The sequence below is a fragment of the Myotis daubentonii genome, chromosome 5 (genome assembly GCF_963259705.1).
Source record: "Myotis daubentonii chromosome 5, mMyoDau2.1, whole genome shotgun sequence".
Taxonomy (NCBI): domain Eukaryota; kingdom Metazoa; phylum Chordata; class Mammalia; order Chiroptera; family Vespertilionidae; genus Myotis; species Myotis daubentonii.
Window position 1 is genome coordinate 709,342 of NC_081844.1, and position 18,107 is coordinate 727,448.

The window sequence follows — 18,107 nt, forward strand, 5'->3', positions numbered from 1 at the left end:
TCCTCTCCACCCACCACTCAGCTCTCAGGTCCGAAGCGTTTGTCAGTGACGAAAGCTCAGGCAGAGGCTCCTGGTCAGACTGACGCTCCGCTGAGCCTGTGAGAGCAACGGGTGCTGCACCTCTAAGGGGACAACGCTCGCGGACGACAGGAGGAGGGGAGCGAGACCTTGTTGGGCCCCTCCTTCTTCACCAGGACGAGCTTCGCCGGCCGCTGGTGGCGGCAGGACGGCACCCTGCTTCCCGCGGCGCGGCCTCCCGCTCCGAGGGATGACGTGTAAAATGACAGGTCGACTGCGGAGAGCGCGTTGCGCAGCCTCTGTGCCAGCCCGCACAGCAGTATGTTCAGGTGCTCTACAGAGAGAGGGGGGTTAGCCAACAATAATGCACGTGCGCATCACATGTGCTGCCTGTTGAACTGAGGAGAGCCTGTGAACAGAGTGAACTATAACCTAACACTGGGCTCCCAAGGCAAGGCTTGCCCTTGGACAGCAGAACGAGCCGTCCAGTCAGGCATCACGCTTAAAATGTCCTCCTAACAAAGCCACTTGTAGCACTTCAAGTTTAAAAGAAAATAAAAAACTGGAACTTCAGAAAGAGAATACTGTCATTTCCCATCTCTAAAACAATGTGGCTCTGATATTAAGCTACTGTCAAACTCTGGAGTAAACATGGGCGATTACACACTCCAAGGGGAGAGCTCACCACGAAAGTTCACACCGCATGACCCTGCACCGCTCACAGCCACATGGCTCGCAGCCACACAGCTCACACCACATGACACTGTACCGCTCACAGCCACACGGCTCACACCGCATGACCCTGCACCGCTCACAGCCACACGGCTCACACCACATGACACTGCACCGCTCACAGCCACACGGCTCGCAGCCACACAGCTCACACCACATGACACTGCACCGCTCACAGCCACACGGCTCGCAGCCACACAGCTCACACCACATGACACTGTACCGCTCACAGCCACACGGCTCACACCGCATGACACTGCACCGCTCACAGCCACACGGCTCACACCACATGACACTGCACCGCTCACAGCCACACGGCTCGCAGCCACACGGCTCACACCGCATGACCCTGCACCACTCACAGCCACACGGCTCGCAGCCACACGGCTCACAGCCACACGGCTCACACCACATGACACTGTACCGCTCACAGCCACACGGCTCGCAGCCACACGGCTCACACCGCATGACCCTGCACCGCTCACAGCCACACAGCTCGCAGCCACACAGCTCACAGCCACACGGCTCACACCACATGACACTGTACCGCTCACAGCCACACGGCTCGCAGCCACACGGCTCACACCGCATGACCCTGCACCGCTCACAGCCACACGGCTCGCAGCCACACGGCTCACAGCCACACGGCTCACACCACATGACACTGTACCGCTCACAGCCACACGGCTCGCAGCCACACGGCTCACACCGCATGACCCTGCACTGCTCACAGCCACACAGCTCCCAGCCACACAGCTCACAGCCACACGGCTCACACCACATGACACTGTACCGCTCACAGCCACACGGCTCGCAGCCACACGGCTCACAGCCACACGGCTCACACCACATGACACTGTACCGCTCGCAGCCACACGGCTCACACCACATGACCCTGTACCACTCACAGCCACATGGCTCACAGCCACACGGCTTGCAGCCACACGGCTCGCAGTCACACGGCTCACACCACATGACACTGTACCGCTCACAGCCACATGGCTCACACCGCATGACATTGCATCGCTCTCAGCCACACGGCTGACAGCTACAGGGCTCATAGCCACACAACTCACACCGTACGACCAGCACAGGAAACAGAAAGGCAGCAGCCGTACCTACGAGACAGGAGGTGAAGACCTGCTTGTAGTGAGCAGGAGACTGGAAGACAGCGGGCACGCGCGTCTGCCTTCGGGGAAGAGGAGCAGATATTATCTCCCGCCCACTGGGGAAGCACAGCTCAGAGACGTTTATCTCCTGAAATGGAATAACTCAGGTTAATATAACAACTAAAAAATGCTAATTACGAATGAGTAAATTATTTCCTATAGGTATGTTCAAGAAAAGAAGCAATTTTTAAAAATTTTCCAGAAACCTTGAAAATACCTTCCTAAGTTTAAATGAGAAACCGGTGTGGGAGAATGGCCACGCGATCACTGTTAATAAACAGGACTAACTCTTCTTGTCGGCCCCTTTGCGGGGGGAAAAAAGTTAGCAGGTGCGAGTGGATCACTGTGCATCCGTCTCTGCTACAGTTGCCATAGGAACTGCTGCCTGGCCGCTGTGGCTCAGGGGCTGAGCTTCCACCCATGAGCCAGGCCATGGTTTGGTTCCTGGACAGGCAGCTCACAGATGTCTGTCTATCATCATTTATGTGTCTATCTCCCTCTCCCTCTCTCTTCCACTGATAAAGACATCTTAAAAAAAAAAAAGAATTGCTCACATTCAGTGTGTGTGAGATGTACCTTTACCTCGATGATCTGATCAGCAAACGGAGCTGAGTGAAATAAAGTCGCAGGGCGGCAGTACTGGGGGCGCCTGGAACCGTCGGAGCTATGGTTAACCCACTGGGCTAAATGCTGCACCAGACGCTTCCCAATCTGCAACTTCACTTAACGCCCACAACTGCTAGGCAAGACCGTCAGTCAAAGCAGATGTTACGGAAACTCACACACACAAAGCCACGGCTCCAGGAGTAAATCCTGGCTGTGGAAAGTCAGACGATACCGACTGGGAGCACCGGACACGTCCTCACCTGCACGCCTGTCGCACATGCAGACGCTTCCCACACATCCCGGGCGTCCTCAGCCTCGGATGCAGACTCCAGCCTCAGAGACAGCGCTTTCCTTCCACAAACAAAGTCCCGCATGCCGACGCGCTGCTGCTGCTGCCGCCGGAGCTGGCCTCTCACCCTCTGCAGAGGCGTGGGGCCTGCGGGGCTGTCCCCAGCATCGCTGCGTCTCTCGCCTGTGTCACCCCCGCACAGCCCCATGGCCGCGGCAGGGAAGCCGTCCTCGGTGGCACCTGCCTCAGGTGGGCCGGGAGTCGGCAAGGCGCACGGGGGCGTGTTTTGGTATTTCAGCCACTTGCTTTGAGCAGACATTCCATGAAGTGAAACACGCCCTGGGGTCGCCTCCATGGACCCTTGACACAAAAGGGTTTCACTCTGGTCCTCAGGCCCAGAGCTGGGAGGAAGAACGGCTGGCTCCTCACACAGGCTGAACAGGGGAGAACCGGGGGAGCCGGGAGACGGCTGCCAGCCCCAGGCGGCGGCCCAAGGCCCAGGGTCTCCGTCGGGGGGCGCACCCGCTGGGGGCGCAGTCACGAGCGCAGCTCGGGCTCTGCTGAACGAAGGCAGCCTCGGAAGGTGCTGGCTCTCCAGGGAACCGAACCTTTCCATTCCTGGGGAAAGCCAATTAAATAAAAGTGTATTAAGTCAATGCCTAGGCTCTAAAACACTGCGGGTATCTACACAAAACAGCAAAAATACTAACTTGACTTTAAAAAATCACATTTAATTTTATTTCTTTTTATTTTTTTTTAAATATATTTTTATTGGTTTTTTACAGAGAGGATGGGAGAGGAATAGAGAGTTAGAAACATCGATGAGAGAGAAACATCGATCAGCTGCCTCCTGCACGCCCCCTACTGGGGATGTGCCCGCAACCCAGGTACATGCCCTTGACCGGAATCGAACCCGGGACCCTTGAGTCTGCAGGCCGATGCTCTATCCACTGAGCCAAACCGGTTAGGGCTCTTTTTAAAATAAAATATAATTTTTATGGTTTTAGTCTCAAGAAAAGAAAAATTTCAAAGATAAATTACAAGACTCTGAGCCTGGCTGGTATGGCTCGGTGGTTGAGCTATGAACCAGGAGGTCACGGTTCTATTCTCAGTCATGGCATATGCCTGGGTTGCGGGTTCGATCCCCGGTGTGGGCAAGTAGGAGGCAGCTGACCTATGATTTTCTCTCATCATTGGTGTTTCAGTCTCTCCCTTTCCCTTCCTCTCTGAAATCAATAAAAATATATCTTAAAAACATTTTAAGAAAATACTAAAACTTTTTTAAGGTTGATGAACTTGAAACTGTCTTTTTCTTTTTCCCTTCAGCTGACAATTTCCCCCCAATTAGTACATTCTATTTACATGGCACTGAAGTTTTCAGAGAACTTTCAGTCAAGAAGGGACTCATCATCCATTTCACAGATGAGATCATCGAGGCCCAGAGGGAACACGACCAACTGGCACTCAGGATGAGACCCCAGACTGTCCTCCACTTTATATTCCTTCTCCGGAGACTGAAGTTTGAGGTTTGTTTATCCACGTAACTTCCTCTACATATTTATCACACGCACTAATTAATATGTTGACCGTAAGGGAAAAGATTTTTAGCTTTAGCTTGATCTATTGTATGTGATAAGAGTTCGTGTTTGGGCTGAGTGTTAGTAATACATATAGCCCTGAAAATGCAAAAAGCAATAATGTGTTGAATAAACAAACAAATGAATAATGCTGCGTGAGAATATACAGGCTTGAAGTTTTACCAGACAGGACTGTTCCTATTTTATAATAACGTGCCTCCTTGGAGTGTCTGTTTTTAGGAAATAAACTGGAGTTCACTTCGAAGCTAGAAAAGCAGTAGTTGAGCCAACAAGCCATCAAGCAACAGTGACAGAGGTGAGGCCAGGGAAAACGCAGAGGCTCCTGGTGTGACTATGGAGGCGCCTGTCACTCTCCTGTCACTCCCCTGTCACTCTCCTGTCACTCTCCTGTCTCAGACACCGGCTCTACTGTACTGTTTGCTCTAGCCACACCCACGGAACCTGCTCCCAAACACCCAGGCACATTGCAAAGCTCTTCCGTATCATCCACCCACGACTAAACAACAGCCCATTACTGCACGCCTCACCCGGCAGAACTCAGAACCGGGGAGATGCACGAGGCCACGGGAGAGGCCGGGGTGAGGGAGGGTCCTGCCGAAAGCGGGGCTATCGAGAAGCGGGTCACGCACAGGGGTCGGGATGGGGAGCCGGGCCTGGCACAGCCGGGCGGCAGCAGCGGAAGCGCTGGCGGAGACTGCCAGGACCCCGAGCAGAGAGGGGAAGCCGGTCATGCCAGGGTAACCGATGGTGTAGACCAGACATTCCCAAGAGGCCGCAGAGGGAGGGCTCTGGGTTACCGCCCGGCTTCTGGGTGCCCAGAGCTGAGAGGAACCAGAGCCAGGGGAGGGGAGAGCCACCTGCCACAGCAGAGCCCCGAGGCGGGCGGGCAGGCGGGCGGGGAAGGCTCCAGGATGACTGGGGTCTGGTCCAACGTGTTCTCAGTTGGTAGCAATCTCTCTGACAGAAAGCCCCCTGACACGGCAGGTAGACAGCAGAGCTCCCGGAACAGCTGCAAGCGGGGGAAGGGAAGGCCACCTGGTGACGGTCTTGCTGGCAGGGCCCCCTCGGGGACTTCTAGCAGGAAGGCCTCGTCGCGTGAGCCCAGAAAGAAGGCGGCCGCGGGGCTTGGTGCTGAGCCCTCCTGTGCGGGCGGGGGCACCTGTCCAGAGAGAAACAAGGCTGCAGACCGCAGGCCTGGACTGCGCTCCGGGCTGAGCGAGCCGCGATCCACTGCGAGACGCCGCCTCGGCCACACCATGCGGAGCGCAGCGGGCAGACTCCCCCGCGGGACAGGGCAGAATACTCACCCAAACCAACCAGACAGTGGGGACCGGGGCCCAGGGAGAAAGGCGCGAGGGCTGGGAACCCTGAAACCATGGGTCACCCGTTCTGCTGAGACACGTTCACTACATGGTTCTCTGGAAGCTCTGCCACGGCCCCAAGAAGGAACACGCCGTAAGCAGACCCCAGGCCCGCGGCGGGGGGCCGCCCGGCTTGCTGGCACCCACGCGTTCCCCAGGGGCCGCAGAGGGAGGGCCCTGGGTTACCACTGGGCTTCTGAACCAGCACAGCTGGCGCTCACTGCTTCTGACACGTGCGTGCTGTCATGGGCTCTGGGCCTCAATGGAGCTACAGTTCAATACTCTCTGCAGAAAATCTTCGTTGCCATTTTTATGGTGTCCAAACAGGTGCCACTGTGATCGCAAATAGCCCAAGTGATCCAAAACCAAGAATGTGTAGGAGTCATTGGTTTGGAAGGAGACAAGTCAGAAGGTGCTGAGCTGCACAGCTCCACAGGCCCAGGGGCTAGACCTGTCCCATCCGACCTAGGGCAGTAATGGCGAACCTTTTGAGCTCGGCGTGTCCGCGTTTTGAAAAACCCTAACTTAACTCTGGTGCCGTGTCACATATAGAAATGTTTTGATATTTGCAACCATAGTAAAACAAAGGTTTATATTTTTGCTATTTATTTTTATATTTAAATGCCATTTAACAAAGAAAAATCAACCAAAAAAATGAGTTCATGTGTCACCTCTGACACGCGTGTCATAGGTTCGCCATCACTGACCTAGAGGAAGATTTGACCTAAGAGTGATTTGGCATTTCTTCCTGATGGCCCTGAGGAAACACTTTATTTACTTATTTTTTAATATATTTTTATTGATTTCAGAGAGGAAGAGGGAGGTAGGAAGATAGAAACATCGATGAGAGGGAATCATGGATTGGCTGCCTCCTGCACATTCCCCACCCCAATGGGGCTGAGCCCGCAACCTGGGCATGTGCACTGATTGGGAATCAAACCGTGACCTCTTGGTTCATAGGCTGACGTTCAACCACTGAGCCACGCAAGCCGGGCACAGGCCCAGTTTCTGATGAGCAGCACACACTTCTTTTCATTTCATTCCTGTCTCCTGTTCAAGTGAAATGATGGCCACTAAGACCATGTACCGAGTACTTACTAATACACTATTTGCCACTTAAAAAAGCAAACTAGAAAGTGAACTACAGAACGGAAAGCCTGTTGGACTCTGGCCTGCACTGACTGGGTACGGGTTTGGTTCTGAGGACCAGTGTCCACCTGAGGGGCTCAGGCTGAGACATCCTGTCCGGAGCAGGAAGACCAAGGACTGAGCAGCGCCCATGACGTCCTCAGACCTGGAGCAGACCTATCGTTGACCTAAACGTCAAGGTACTGCTCCCAAATGAGGGACCTTTTGGATCTGTCCCAGACCGCACCAGTCATCTTCTTCACTGTCACTCTTTAGAAGCCTTTAATTTTGTTGTCGCTTCCAGAAATCGATCACCTTAAAAATCTAACATGGCTGACAGATGGCCCCCAAAGTCATGTGGAAGCCAAATGCATGTGCCTGTACTTGGAAATAGGGCCTGTAAGAGGTAAAAGCTAAAGGAACTCACAGGCTAAGTGAGAGGCCTGATGGGAGAGAATGAGTCCCCCCAACACACACACACACACACGTGCACACACATACACGTGCACACACAGGAACGGCCGTGTGAGCGCACAGAGTGAGCAGCCACCTATGAGCCAGGAGGAGTCCTCGAGAGAAAACCAAATCAGCCAGAACCTGGAGCTTGGACTTCCAGCCTCAGACATGTGAGCAATAAATGTGTGTAAAACACGCGAGCTGCACCCTCTGTGCGGCGGCCGGAGCTGGCCGACATCCCTCCCCTGACTCACCTGGGAACCACGCGGTTCCCTCCTCCAGAGGTAGGAGTCTCTCTCCCTGTCTCCCCCACCCTCCACATCCATCCAGCAGCATCCACACGTCTCCTCCAAATGACACCTGTGTCCCTGTCAAGTCCTCTGCACGCTTCCTGAGACACCCCACACCAAGTCGCCGTCACCCAGGCTCCCTGCTCCCACTGCTCACCCGTCAGGTCCCCCACAGCATGTCAATCCAGTCCCAGGGCTTTCTGCTGACACCCCTTCAGGGACAACCTCACGCTGTTCCCCTCACAGGCAGGACTCGGTGTCTGGCCTGCTCCTGTGCCCAGTCTCCTCCCCTCTCACTCACCGGCCAGCTGGGGGCGCCCACCCACCAGTTCTGCAACCTCAGGAAAGCAGGGCCTTGCCCCGACAAGTAAGACAGGAAATCCCGCCTCTGGACCGTGTGACTAACAGAAGATGCCACGTGGGCAGGTGTTCATGACAGCACATGGGTGTTGGCTGCGGCGTGAGCCACTGAGGCATGGAGAGCTGGGGGCATTCGCACAACGGCACACCCACCAGCCCCGGGAACGCGTGACTACAGCCACCGGCACCGGCAGCGATGGATGTCAGGACTGCCCGCTACTCACATGCAACTTTAAAAGCAAGACTGGGAGAGGGGGCTGCTGGGAGGCTGGTCATGCTGTTCCTGAGGGTGGATCCACTCTGAGGTCATTCCTGAGCTGTGTGTTCATTCTGCACGTGTGTGATGGTTAATGAAAAGGGGAATTTAAACATCTCTCTAACAGATACTGCTCACAGACACCCAGGCATGGCTTCTAGCGGGTAGCAATGCGAGGCACTTGGTGTCATACTTGGGGGGAAAATAGAAGAAAAAAATCTACTAGCTGCTAAACAAATGTAACCTGACTGTACGCTGTTGTCATAAAGTCCCAGTCTTCTCTGAAGGGAAAAGTGATCCTTTAAATCCCTGATCCTACAAAAGAAGTAAATCTTCCAAATAAAATCTTTTTGCCCTATTTAGTTTGATTTGAGATGTTATGTTTCTTGTCAATTTACGGAATTCCTTTTCAAGTTACAACTGTACAAAGATTTAAACATACTCCCTTCATAAAATTTAGCACTGACATATGGGAAATGATTTTGGGAGATGCAACTATAAAAACTTTTTTTACTGGGGCAGGGGGGTGGGGGTGGCTAGAGGGAGTCAATGGGGAAAAAGGAGAACATATGTAATACTTTCAACAATAAAAAATTATAAAAACAAAAACCTTTTTACCTGCAAGAAGTCAACTTGCGCACAAGCGCGAGGCAGCGTGGCCGCCCAAGCACAGGCGTCGGCCGTGGAGCTGTTGTGCGCGGGGCGACCCGGGAGCTGGCTACAGCCCAGCGGCGGGCAGTGCCCTCGGACCATCACCGCGCTGGTCGCCGACCCCCGCACTTGGTGCCCTTGGAACTCAACAGGCTACAGGGAAGTTAGGAACAATGGACACGTGTGTTCACAATGTAATCATACAGAGAAAACAATACACAAGTCAGCTTTCTGTTCATATTGTCAATATCATTAATGTAAATGATGACGAGGGGACCAATGCTCTTACCCGACGACTCGCTAGAGGTGACGGAAGTGCACTGATTTAACTGGGCTCCAGTTCAACAGCAACCAGTGTGACTTTACTACGAGCACAGGACTGCACGGGTGCCGAGCCACCTAAGCCAGGGGCACACGCTGCCCCGCTCTGCCCTTCCCCACCCACTGCAGGACGCCCCCTGCAGGACGCCCCCTGCAGGACGCCCCCTGCAGACCTGCCGGTCCCTGCGGCCGGAACCAGCTCTGCTGGGAGCACTGAGGACAGAGCCCCTGCTCCCCCGGCGCCAATGAAGTCCTCACACCACGCGTGGCAGAGTGGTCAACAAGAAACACGGCAACAGGAAGGGGAGGAGCACAGGGAGCCTTTTCTTGAAGTCTGTAAATATCAGGCTTCACTCTGAGGATCTGCCTCCCAGAAGACTTGATCCCCTGCTGGGAGAGCAAAGGTCTGAGCGTGACCCCAACAGAGGCAGCAGGGGGCGCTGCCCGGGAGGCCAGCTCTCAGGCTGCAGCCTTCTCTGCTGCCCTGCCCTCCCGGAGGGGGCTGGCGTTTTCACAGCACACGGGGGACGAGCCTACCCAGAACTGGAAAAGTAAGAAGGCTAATCCAGCCAAAGGAATGTACCTAGAGGGCGAATTTATTTCTAACTGATAAATGAACAAAATGACCATGAGTCATAATAGGAATATTCTCCTAGTTAAAAATAAACATTCTAGGTCACACATTTGAAAGGAAAATCAAATCTAAAATGCCCCAGGACTTTTGTTGAAAACATTACTCTGAATTTTAAAAATACGCATGGCGGTGTACAAGGTCTGCTGTGCTGGCGAAGACACGCTCCACACGCACGGATGCCTGGCCCCATGGTGCCCGTGGCTCCCTCCCGAGATGCAGGTTGCAGGAGTAGAGTCAACTGGAAGCCAGGCGGGGTGCTGCCTCTCCAGCGCCCCCTAGGGTGGGCTATGGGCACCTGTGCGCCACGTCAGTGTGTGGGCGCTACAGGTCACGGCCGTGAGGAACTGTCGTTAACTGCACTTCACAGCCCTATGACCAGCCCCTCGGGCCTCCTAGGCACACGCACCGGTCAGGTCACTAGGAACACAGCGAGGGCTCAAGACCTAACGCGGTCAGAACCCTCTCGTTTCTTATTCTTAAAACCGGGGGTACTAGCACGCTCCCCACGCCCTGCCTATGAAAGCTCTGACGATTGTGTGAAAACCGCAGGAAAACACATTCAGTTAGAAAACCACTGATCTTCACAGGTTTTACCTGAGGGTCCCAGGTGGTTCTCTCTCTTTGTGTAGGAGAAACAGCTGGAAAGACGGTCTCTTCTTCACTTCCCAAGGAAAGGAACTAGGATAAAAGACCGGGAAGTGTGTTCAGGAGGGTGATGGGAAAATGCTCCAAAACTGGAAGCTAGGTTTGCCTTTGAAACACACTTGTCGTTTCTATCTTGCTTCTGTCTCTCTAGACATGTAAGAAGCCGCCCCGGCACAGGGCTGCTCTACAGAAGGGGTGCCACGCTAACTAACCTCAAAACGCCTAGGAAAATCCTGATTCTAAAACTGTAATTGAACCTTTAACACTAGAGAAAATTACTGGGTTCATTATAAATCAGTCATCAAACCTAAAGCTGATGTTAATGAGAATTATTTAATTCAAAGATTAGTATGAAGTTAAAGGAGGAAAAACTATAAACAGTGTAACAGTTTATTTAAAGAATGAATCATCTAGCAACCAAAAAACACAAGATATTGGCAACATTTTAATTTCAAGACAGCTGTAGTAAGTGTAGTAAGAAAGTAATTACAGAAATAAAGATTAAAATTTTACTTTGAAAGACTGTAAGGCCTTTCCCATGACTGTGAGGTTACAACAGATTTCTAAAAAAATGTGTGATGCCCGCTGATGTGGCTCAGTGGCCGAGCGCCGTCAGTGCACCGAAAGGCCACGGTTTGACTCCCAGTCGGGTCACACGCCCAGATTTCTGGCTCGGTCTCCAGTAGGGGGTGTGTAGGAGGCAGCCAATTGATGTTTCTCTCCTTTCCTCTCCCTCTAAAACCAAATATATTTATCTTAAATGGCAACTTATTCTGGAGGAAAATACAGTGATGGTGTTTATTTGCAGTTTATATTTGTAATAACTGTCCTTGAAAAAGTTTAAACTATTTTCTCCAGTGGGAAAAAACCAACAAAAATGTGATCACTTGTAGTTATATGATGCAATTGCTGATTGCCTATGATTTTATCATATACGGTAATAAGTGACTGACTGTGTGCATGCATATAGGCCTAACCAATGGACACAGACAACAGGGGGGTGAGGGCATGAGTGGGGGGGATGGAGGGGTTATATGGGGATAAGCACACATATGTAATAACTTAATCAATAAAGAAATTTAAAAAAAAAGATAAGTGACCGAGTCACCACAGCATGGATTTGGTTGTCCTGCTCGGTCTTAGGCAGCAGAGCTGTGAGTGCAGCTGTGACCACCGCGACGATGTCTGAATCAGGTGATGCTTGTGTGTTTGCAAAACTAGCTTAACGAAAAAGACTGGCTCTTTACCGAATCCTACAGACAACACGGGGCATTTACACAGAAGACAGCAGGTTCAGCTAAGTGAGTATGACAGGTAACTGATTACAAGGAAGTCTGAAACTGAGAGTGTAAAACACAAACATAAACTTATACGCCACATCCACATGCACAAACGTAACTTCGGCAACGTTACGTTTTGTAAGTTAACTCACCGGCAGAGACTGCGCTGGTCCACCTGGGTCCACTTGGTCATTTTCTCTCATCATCCTGGGAGCACACTAACGTAAGAGAAACCAAAGGCAGCAGCAAGTTACACACAGCATGCAAACTTCAGACATGAATGTGAGGACACCACAACAACCAAAGGAATAAAAACTAAATTTGATTAAAGACTACTTTCACATTGCAAGAATTTTAGAAGACTTCAACAGTACGATGAACATGAAGTTAAATATTCATATTGTAAACAGTAAGATTTGACAATTTATATCAAGAACCTAGGAAAGTTGCTCATAGCCTTTCAGGTTAGTTACACTTTTGGGAATCCAATCTCAGAAAATAACTTAAATGTAAGCAATGATTTGTGTCTAAAAACCTTTACTAAAGTGATGCTGTACATCTAGCATGTCAAACCCAAAGGCTAACATGGGCCAAATAAACAAGGTTTAAGTTTGTGTGGCCACAAAAAAACAAAAGCTTCAATTTCCATAGAAACGTAGGTTTATTTCAATAGAGAATGCTGAATACAAAGGGCTGAAATAAATGCGTCATCATTAACTGAAAATAACAGAACATTTTAATAAAAATATTTTTTTCTTGAACATTAACTTACCAGATACTGAATAACTGCACTAATTAATAAGCGTAACACAAATAAACCTACTTTTCTTGTTCTCCGAAAGTAAAATATTCCCTGTTGCGCACACCAAACAAGTCAATACAAGACTAATGACGTGGCAACCGGCTGCTAAAATATCCACTGCTAGTATCAGTGGAGAGAAATGGTGCGCCTGCACATAAGGGAAATGAATGCAGCATGTTTATAGTAATCAGTCATTAGCGAACGTCATAGTTCGTTATTAATAATCCTATATAATAAAAGCCTAATATGCTAAGTATCCAGTAGTCTGTTCAACCAATCGAAGTGTAATATGCTAATGATATGCAAAGGCTGCTCAAAGGCCAGGCCGAGGGACCCCACTGCTGCACGAATTCATGCACCAGGCCTCTAGTCCTACATAATAAAAGGCTAATATGCAAATTGACCCAACAGCAGAACAACTGGTTGCTATGATGCGCACTGACTACCAGGGGGCAGACGCTCAATGCAGGAGCTGCCCCCTGGTGGTCAGTGCACTCCCATAGGTAGTGCCACTCAGCCAGAATCAAGGCTGGCAGAGCACAGCAGCAGTGGTGGGAGCCTCTCTTGCCTCTGCAGCAGCGCTAAGGATGTCTGACTGCTGGCTTAGGCCCACTCCCCGAGTCAGTCGGACATCCACCGAGGGCTCCCAGACTGCGAGAGGGCACAGGCCGGGCTGAGGGATTCCCCCCAAGTGCACGAATTTTGTGCACCAGGCCTGTTATGTATAACAGGATATTGTAAAAATTAAGTTAGGAAATTTTTATTAAAACACTTCTTATATAAATAACCTATGAAAGACATTTATGGCCCTGGCCAGGTAGCTCAGTTGGTTAGAGCATTGTCCCGATACGCCTAGGTTTGGGGTTCAATCTCAGGTCAGGACACATACATGGATAAGTGGAACAACAAATCATTTCTTTCTCTCCAAAATCAATCAATTAAAAATAAAATAAAAATTCTGTTTAAAGGAAGATGTTTTTAAAGTCTTTAATAATGTGAGGATGAAAAGGATATAAAACTATTTGTACACATCAATCTAACCATATTTTTAAAAACAGGCCCCCCAAAAGCTGGAAATGTTAATAATTATCTCTGTATTTAAAAAGGGAGGAAAATCAAGATGAAAAGAAGAAGACCAACAACATGGAAACGAGAGTAAAATACACAACAGGGCAAGTGGGACATTTCCCCTTTGTCCTCGCTGTCTGCGGGAAGAGCAGTGCCCTGTAATGAAGGACTGTCCTCCGGGAGTGCCGGGGTCCGCACGGGCGCTGATCTGGAGGACTGCCTCCAGAACTCCCGTCTGTCCCGGCTGTGCTGGTGTTTGTGTGTTCCTGCCACGGTTCCCACGGTAGTACTTTGGCTTCGGCGGATGTTTTACATTTGAGCGAAGTACCGTGTCACTCGACATGTCAGACACGGAGCAAACTAACTCAAGGTCAGATCTCCGTCATTTCTTTCACCACCACGTCCTGTGAAGCTGGGTTTTGGGAAACAGCTGTGATAAAATCAGCTCCCGTGCGGGAGTCAATGCGGAGCAAGAAACCTAATCTGGGCCCTGACCCGTGTGGCTCAGTGGATAGCGCGTCGGCCTGCGGACTGAAGGGTCCCAGGTTCGATTCCGGTCAAGGGCATGTGCCTTGGTTGCGGGCACATCCCCAGTGGGAGGTGTGCAAGAGGCGGCTGATCGATGTTTCTCTCTCATTGATGTTTCTGACTCTCTATCCCTCTCCCTTCCTCTCTGTAAAAAATCAATAAAATATATTTTTAAAAAATAAAATAAAATAAAATATGGTGATAGAAAAAGTAACGTACCAGTTGAGAATCCTGGTTCAGATGAGGAAACTGAGGACCGGCTGGCGAAACTACGATAGTCAACGGCTTCCCAGCTGTAAGAGACAAAGCCCAGTGATTTTATTCAACATACACACAGCAGTGCTCTGACATTTCCTTAAAACTTATTTCTAAAACTGAATGAAACAAGGAATAAAATTTAAATTGTAAGATGTGGCCAAGTCTTGATAACTGTTAAAAAAAAACCTTCAATGATCTCCTATGCCCAGTGGGCCAGGCATTGGACAAACAGTGTGACAAACAAGGTCCCTCAAAAAGGGAGGGACACAGGAAATAAACAAACCCGGCCAAGCCAGACTGAGACACAAAGGTCCCCACCAATGAAGAACGAGAGCGGTGTAGACAGGGCGACGGGAAGACCCCTCGTGGGGAGTAACGCTGCAGCTGGGACCGAAGACAAGGAAACACGAGCGGTGCAGGTGGGTTTCTGCTTAAAAACAGATTTTTTTTTTTAAATATATTTTATTGATTTTTTACAGAGAGGAAGGGAGAGAGATAGAGAGTTAGAAACATCGATGAGAGAGAAACATCGATCAGCTGCCTCCTGCACATCTCCTACTGGGGATATGCCCGCAACCCAGGTACATGCCCTTGACCGGAATCGAACCTGGGACCTTTCAGTCCACAGGCCGACGCTCTATCCACTGAGCCAAACCGGTTTCGGCTAAAAACAGATTTTTCTTCTAAAAACGTCCATACTCAACCACCTCAATTTCTACGAAACGCACCAAGAAGACTATCATTTTAAAGTGCTTATCACTGTAAAATAAAAACTCATAGCTGTAACTTCATTTTTAGCCATTTGTTTCATTATTTTCCTGTTGAAAACAATAAATGAAACAAAAACAACTGGATTTTAGAACATGAAGCTATTCATTTAAAGAGCTTGAACAAGGAACTGGACACGCAGCTGGTGTGGCTCAGCTGGTTGCGTGTTGTCCTGTGCACCAAAAGGCTGCCGGTTCCACTCCCAGTCAGGGCACGGGCCTGGGTTTTGGGTTTGATTCCTGGTCAGGGCTCAAACAGAAAGGCAACCGATTAATGTTTCTCTCCCCCATCCACGTCTCTCTCTCTCAGCATGCCCTCAGGTGAGGATCTTTTAAAAGGCACCTGGGTAAAAGCTGGTTTTCCTTTACCACTTTCACCCAGGGAACAAATTCTAAATTAGCCTTTGACTTCTTGTTTCAGCCCTTCTACTGTAAACAGTGTCCTCCTGGTCTATTTAGTGCCACATTTTCCCATTTTTGTCATAAAGCTGTTGGCTATGACTTCGATGTTAATGAATCAACTACATAAATTACAGGGTCTTTAAGACACGAACACAGGACTTTGTATTTATGGGTTCATGACAATGGTCTGACCTGAGGTCTGAAGGAACCTAATCCTGTATTTCCCCTGAAAGCTACGGCTCATCATGTTTGCGGTGACTTTATGTAACATAACTACTGCAAATAAAGAGAATGTCTGGGACCCTCTTTTCCACCTTGATGAGGAAAAAATAGATTTCCCAAAATTAGTTCTAAAATTCTTAAATCTTCATAGTAGGAATGTGTATCCTTATGGTATTGCATAATTTTAACTACCCATATTTATTTTTCAGGCTTTTTCTTTAATTTTTTAGAAAATAAACTATAATGATCATCATCAAATTTAACTACATTTTAAAGAAACATTTAGCAGTTATAATAATTTATTCCTATTTTTCTCAGGAATTCCTTGAACTAGTCAACTAAGAATTTAATTTTAACTTTTCTTTGAGTATTGTACATTATTCATTCACACTCAGATGTACATAATATTTACTGTATTTACTAATGTTCTGTATTATTTCTTTTTAAAAATACTGTTGGCAACATACCATAAGCAAAGTAAAAAGGGCAATGATATACTGAAAGAAAATATTTACAACATATATCACAGGTAATCGGCTAATATATAATATATCAAGAACATGTATAAATCAACAAGAATAAAAACCACTATTAAAAATCTGACAAGGGGTAAGACATGAAAATATATATACAAATGCTGGAAAGTGGATCCATTCCCCTTGTGGTAATAGCAATACAAATGTAAATGCAGTGAAATGCCACTTCTCACCCACGAGGCTGGCAAGGCTGTGGGGAAACAGGCTGCCACACATGCCGGTGGGTGAGAAATGGTGACTGTGCAGTAGCTACGGACATTTCCACCCGCAGCCCCACTGCTACACATTCACCTACTTCCAACAATATGCAGAAGCCCACACACTCATATGGACACATAAGGTGACTTACTGTCACATTATTTGTGACAGGAAACACCAGAGACTGGGTGCATCGATGGCCCGTCCACAGGAGCCTCAGAGCTGTAACCAGAACGAGGCCTGAGCATGCGTGACCTCCAGGAGGCACTGCCAGGTGAGAAGCAAGGCGCTAAGAGTACAGAGCGTGACGCCCTCTGCTGAACAAGGGACAGCAGATCCTTGTGCAGCTGTTTGTTTGCAAAAGGAAGCACGGGCAGAACCGGTGTGGCTCAGTGGATAGAGCATCGGCCTGTGGACTGAAGGGTCCCAGGTTCGATTCCGGTCAAGGACACGTGGACCTCGGTTGCGGGCATATCCCCAGTAAGGCGTGTGCACGAGGCAGCTGATCGATCTCTCTCATCGATGTTTCTAACGCTCTATCCCTCTCCCTTCTTCTCTGTAAAAAATCAATAAAATACATTTTAAAAAAAGGAAGCACGGGTGTGACACAGTGGCCGCTACAGCAGCAGGCCGGAAGGGGGAGGCCTAAGGCAGGAGCACACGCCTGCACATGGCTTTGACTTTTGAACCAGGTCAGTATTTTACATAGAAATAAACACAAACCAACAAGCATGGCCAAAAAAGCCTGATGAACTATATTTATACTGAATAATATAATCACCCAGAAGAGAAAAAAGTCACCCAGTAACTACTGAACATAATACTCAGCTCTATACTCACAGGAGATAATCTAAAAACAAAAAACTGCAAAGGATTTAGTGCTGCAGTGACACGGGTGTGGCGATCTGGGACCGTGGGTGTGGATTGTGGAAGGAACGGACTGACGTGGTTGGGAACCGGCCTTTCCTCATGGTGGGAACAAAGGAGCACGTTATGGAATGGAGGGAAGAGAGCCCTAAGGAGTGGAGGTGGAACTAGAGATAATCACTGTAACCTCACGACTTTTTAAAAAATAGCAGCTCCTAGCACATGTCCAAAAATGTATGTCAGCACTGGCCCATAAAACACACGTTTGCTTACATGTGTCTTCAGACGTGCGGAGCACACTCTGGCGGAAACCGCACTGAGTGGGCTGTGCGAGTGTCAAAGGAAGGAGACTTCCTTTTCACATCTTATCCTCTATTGCAGTGGTTCTCAACCTTCCCAACGCTGCGACCCTCTAATACAGTTAGTTCCTCATGTTGTGGTGACCCCCAACCATAACATTATTTTCGTTGCTACTTCATAACTAATTTTGCTACTGTGATGAATCGTCATGTAAATATCTGATAAGCAGGATGTATTTTCATTGTTACAAGTTGAACATAATTAAAGCATCGTGATTAATCACAAAAACAATATGTAATTATATATGTGTTTTTCCGATGGTCTTAGGCGACCCCTGTGAAAGGGTCATTCGACCCCCAAAGGGG

The 18,107-nt window shown here is 49.2% G+C and overlaps 1 protein-coding gene across 1 annotated transcript in view; it reads right to left on the reverse strand.

The window, feature by feature from the left end:
• The window catches only part of ZGRF1 (zinc finger GRF-type containing 1), a 54,369-nt gene that overhangs the window by 23,275 nt on the left and 12,987 nt on the right, over positions 1-18,107 (reverse strand). The window contains exons 7-14 of the mRNA XM_059695423.1: positions 14,412-14,485; positions 11,947-12,012; positions 10,464-10,547; positions 8,882-9,067; positions 5,448-5,571; positions 2,786-3,432; positions 1,869-2,007; positions 168-352 (exon numbers count right to left, since the gene is read on the reverse strand). Of these exons, the coding sequence (XP_059551406.1) occupies positions 168-352; positions 1,869-2,007; positions 2,786-3,432; positions 5,448-5,571; positions 8,882-9,067; positions 10,464-10,547; positions 11,947-12,012; positions 14,412-14,485 (1,505 nt within the window). The remainder of the gene's footprint in view (positions 1-167; positions 353-1,868; positions 2,008-2,785; positions 3,433-5,447; positions 5,572-8,881; positions 9,068-10,463; positions 10,548-11,946; positions 12,013-14,411; positions 14,486-18,107) is intronic.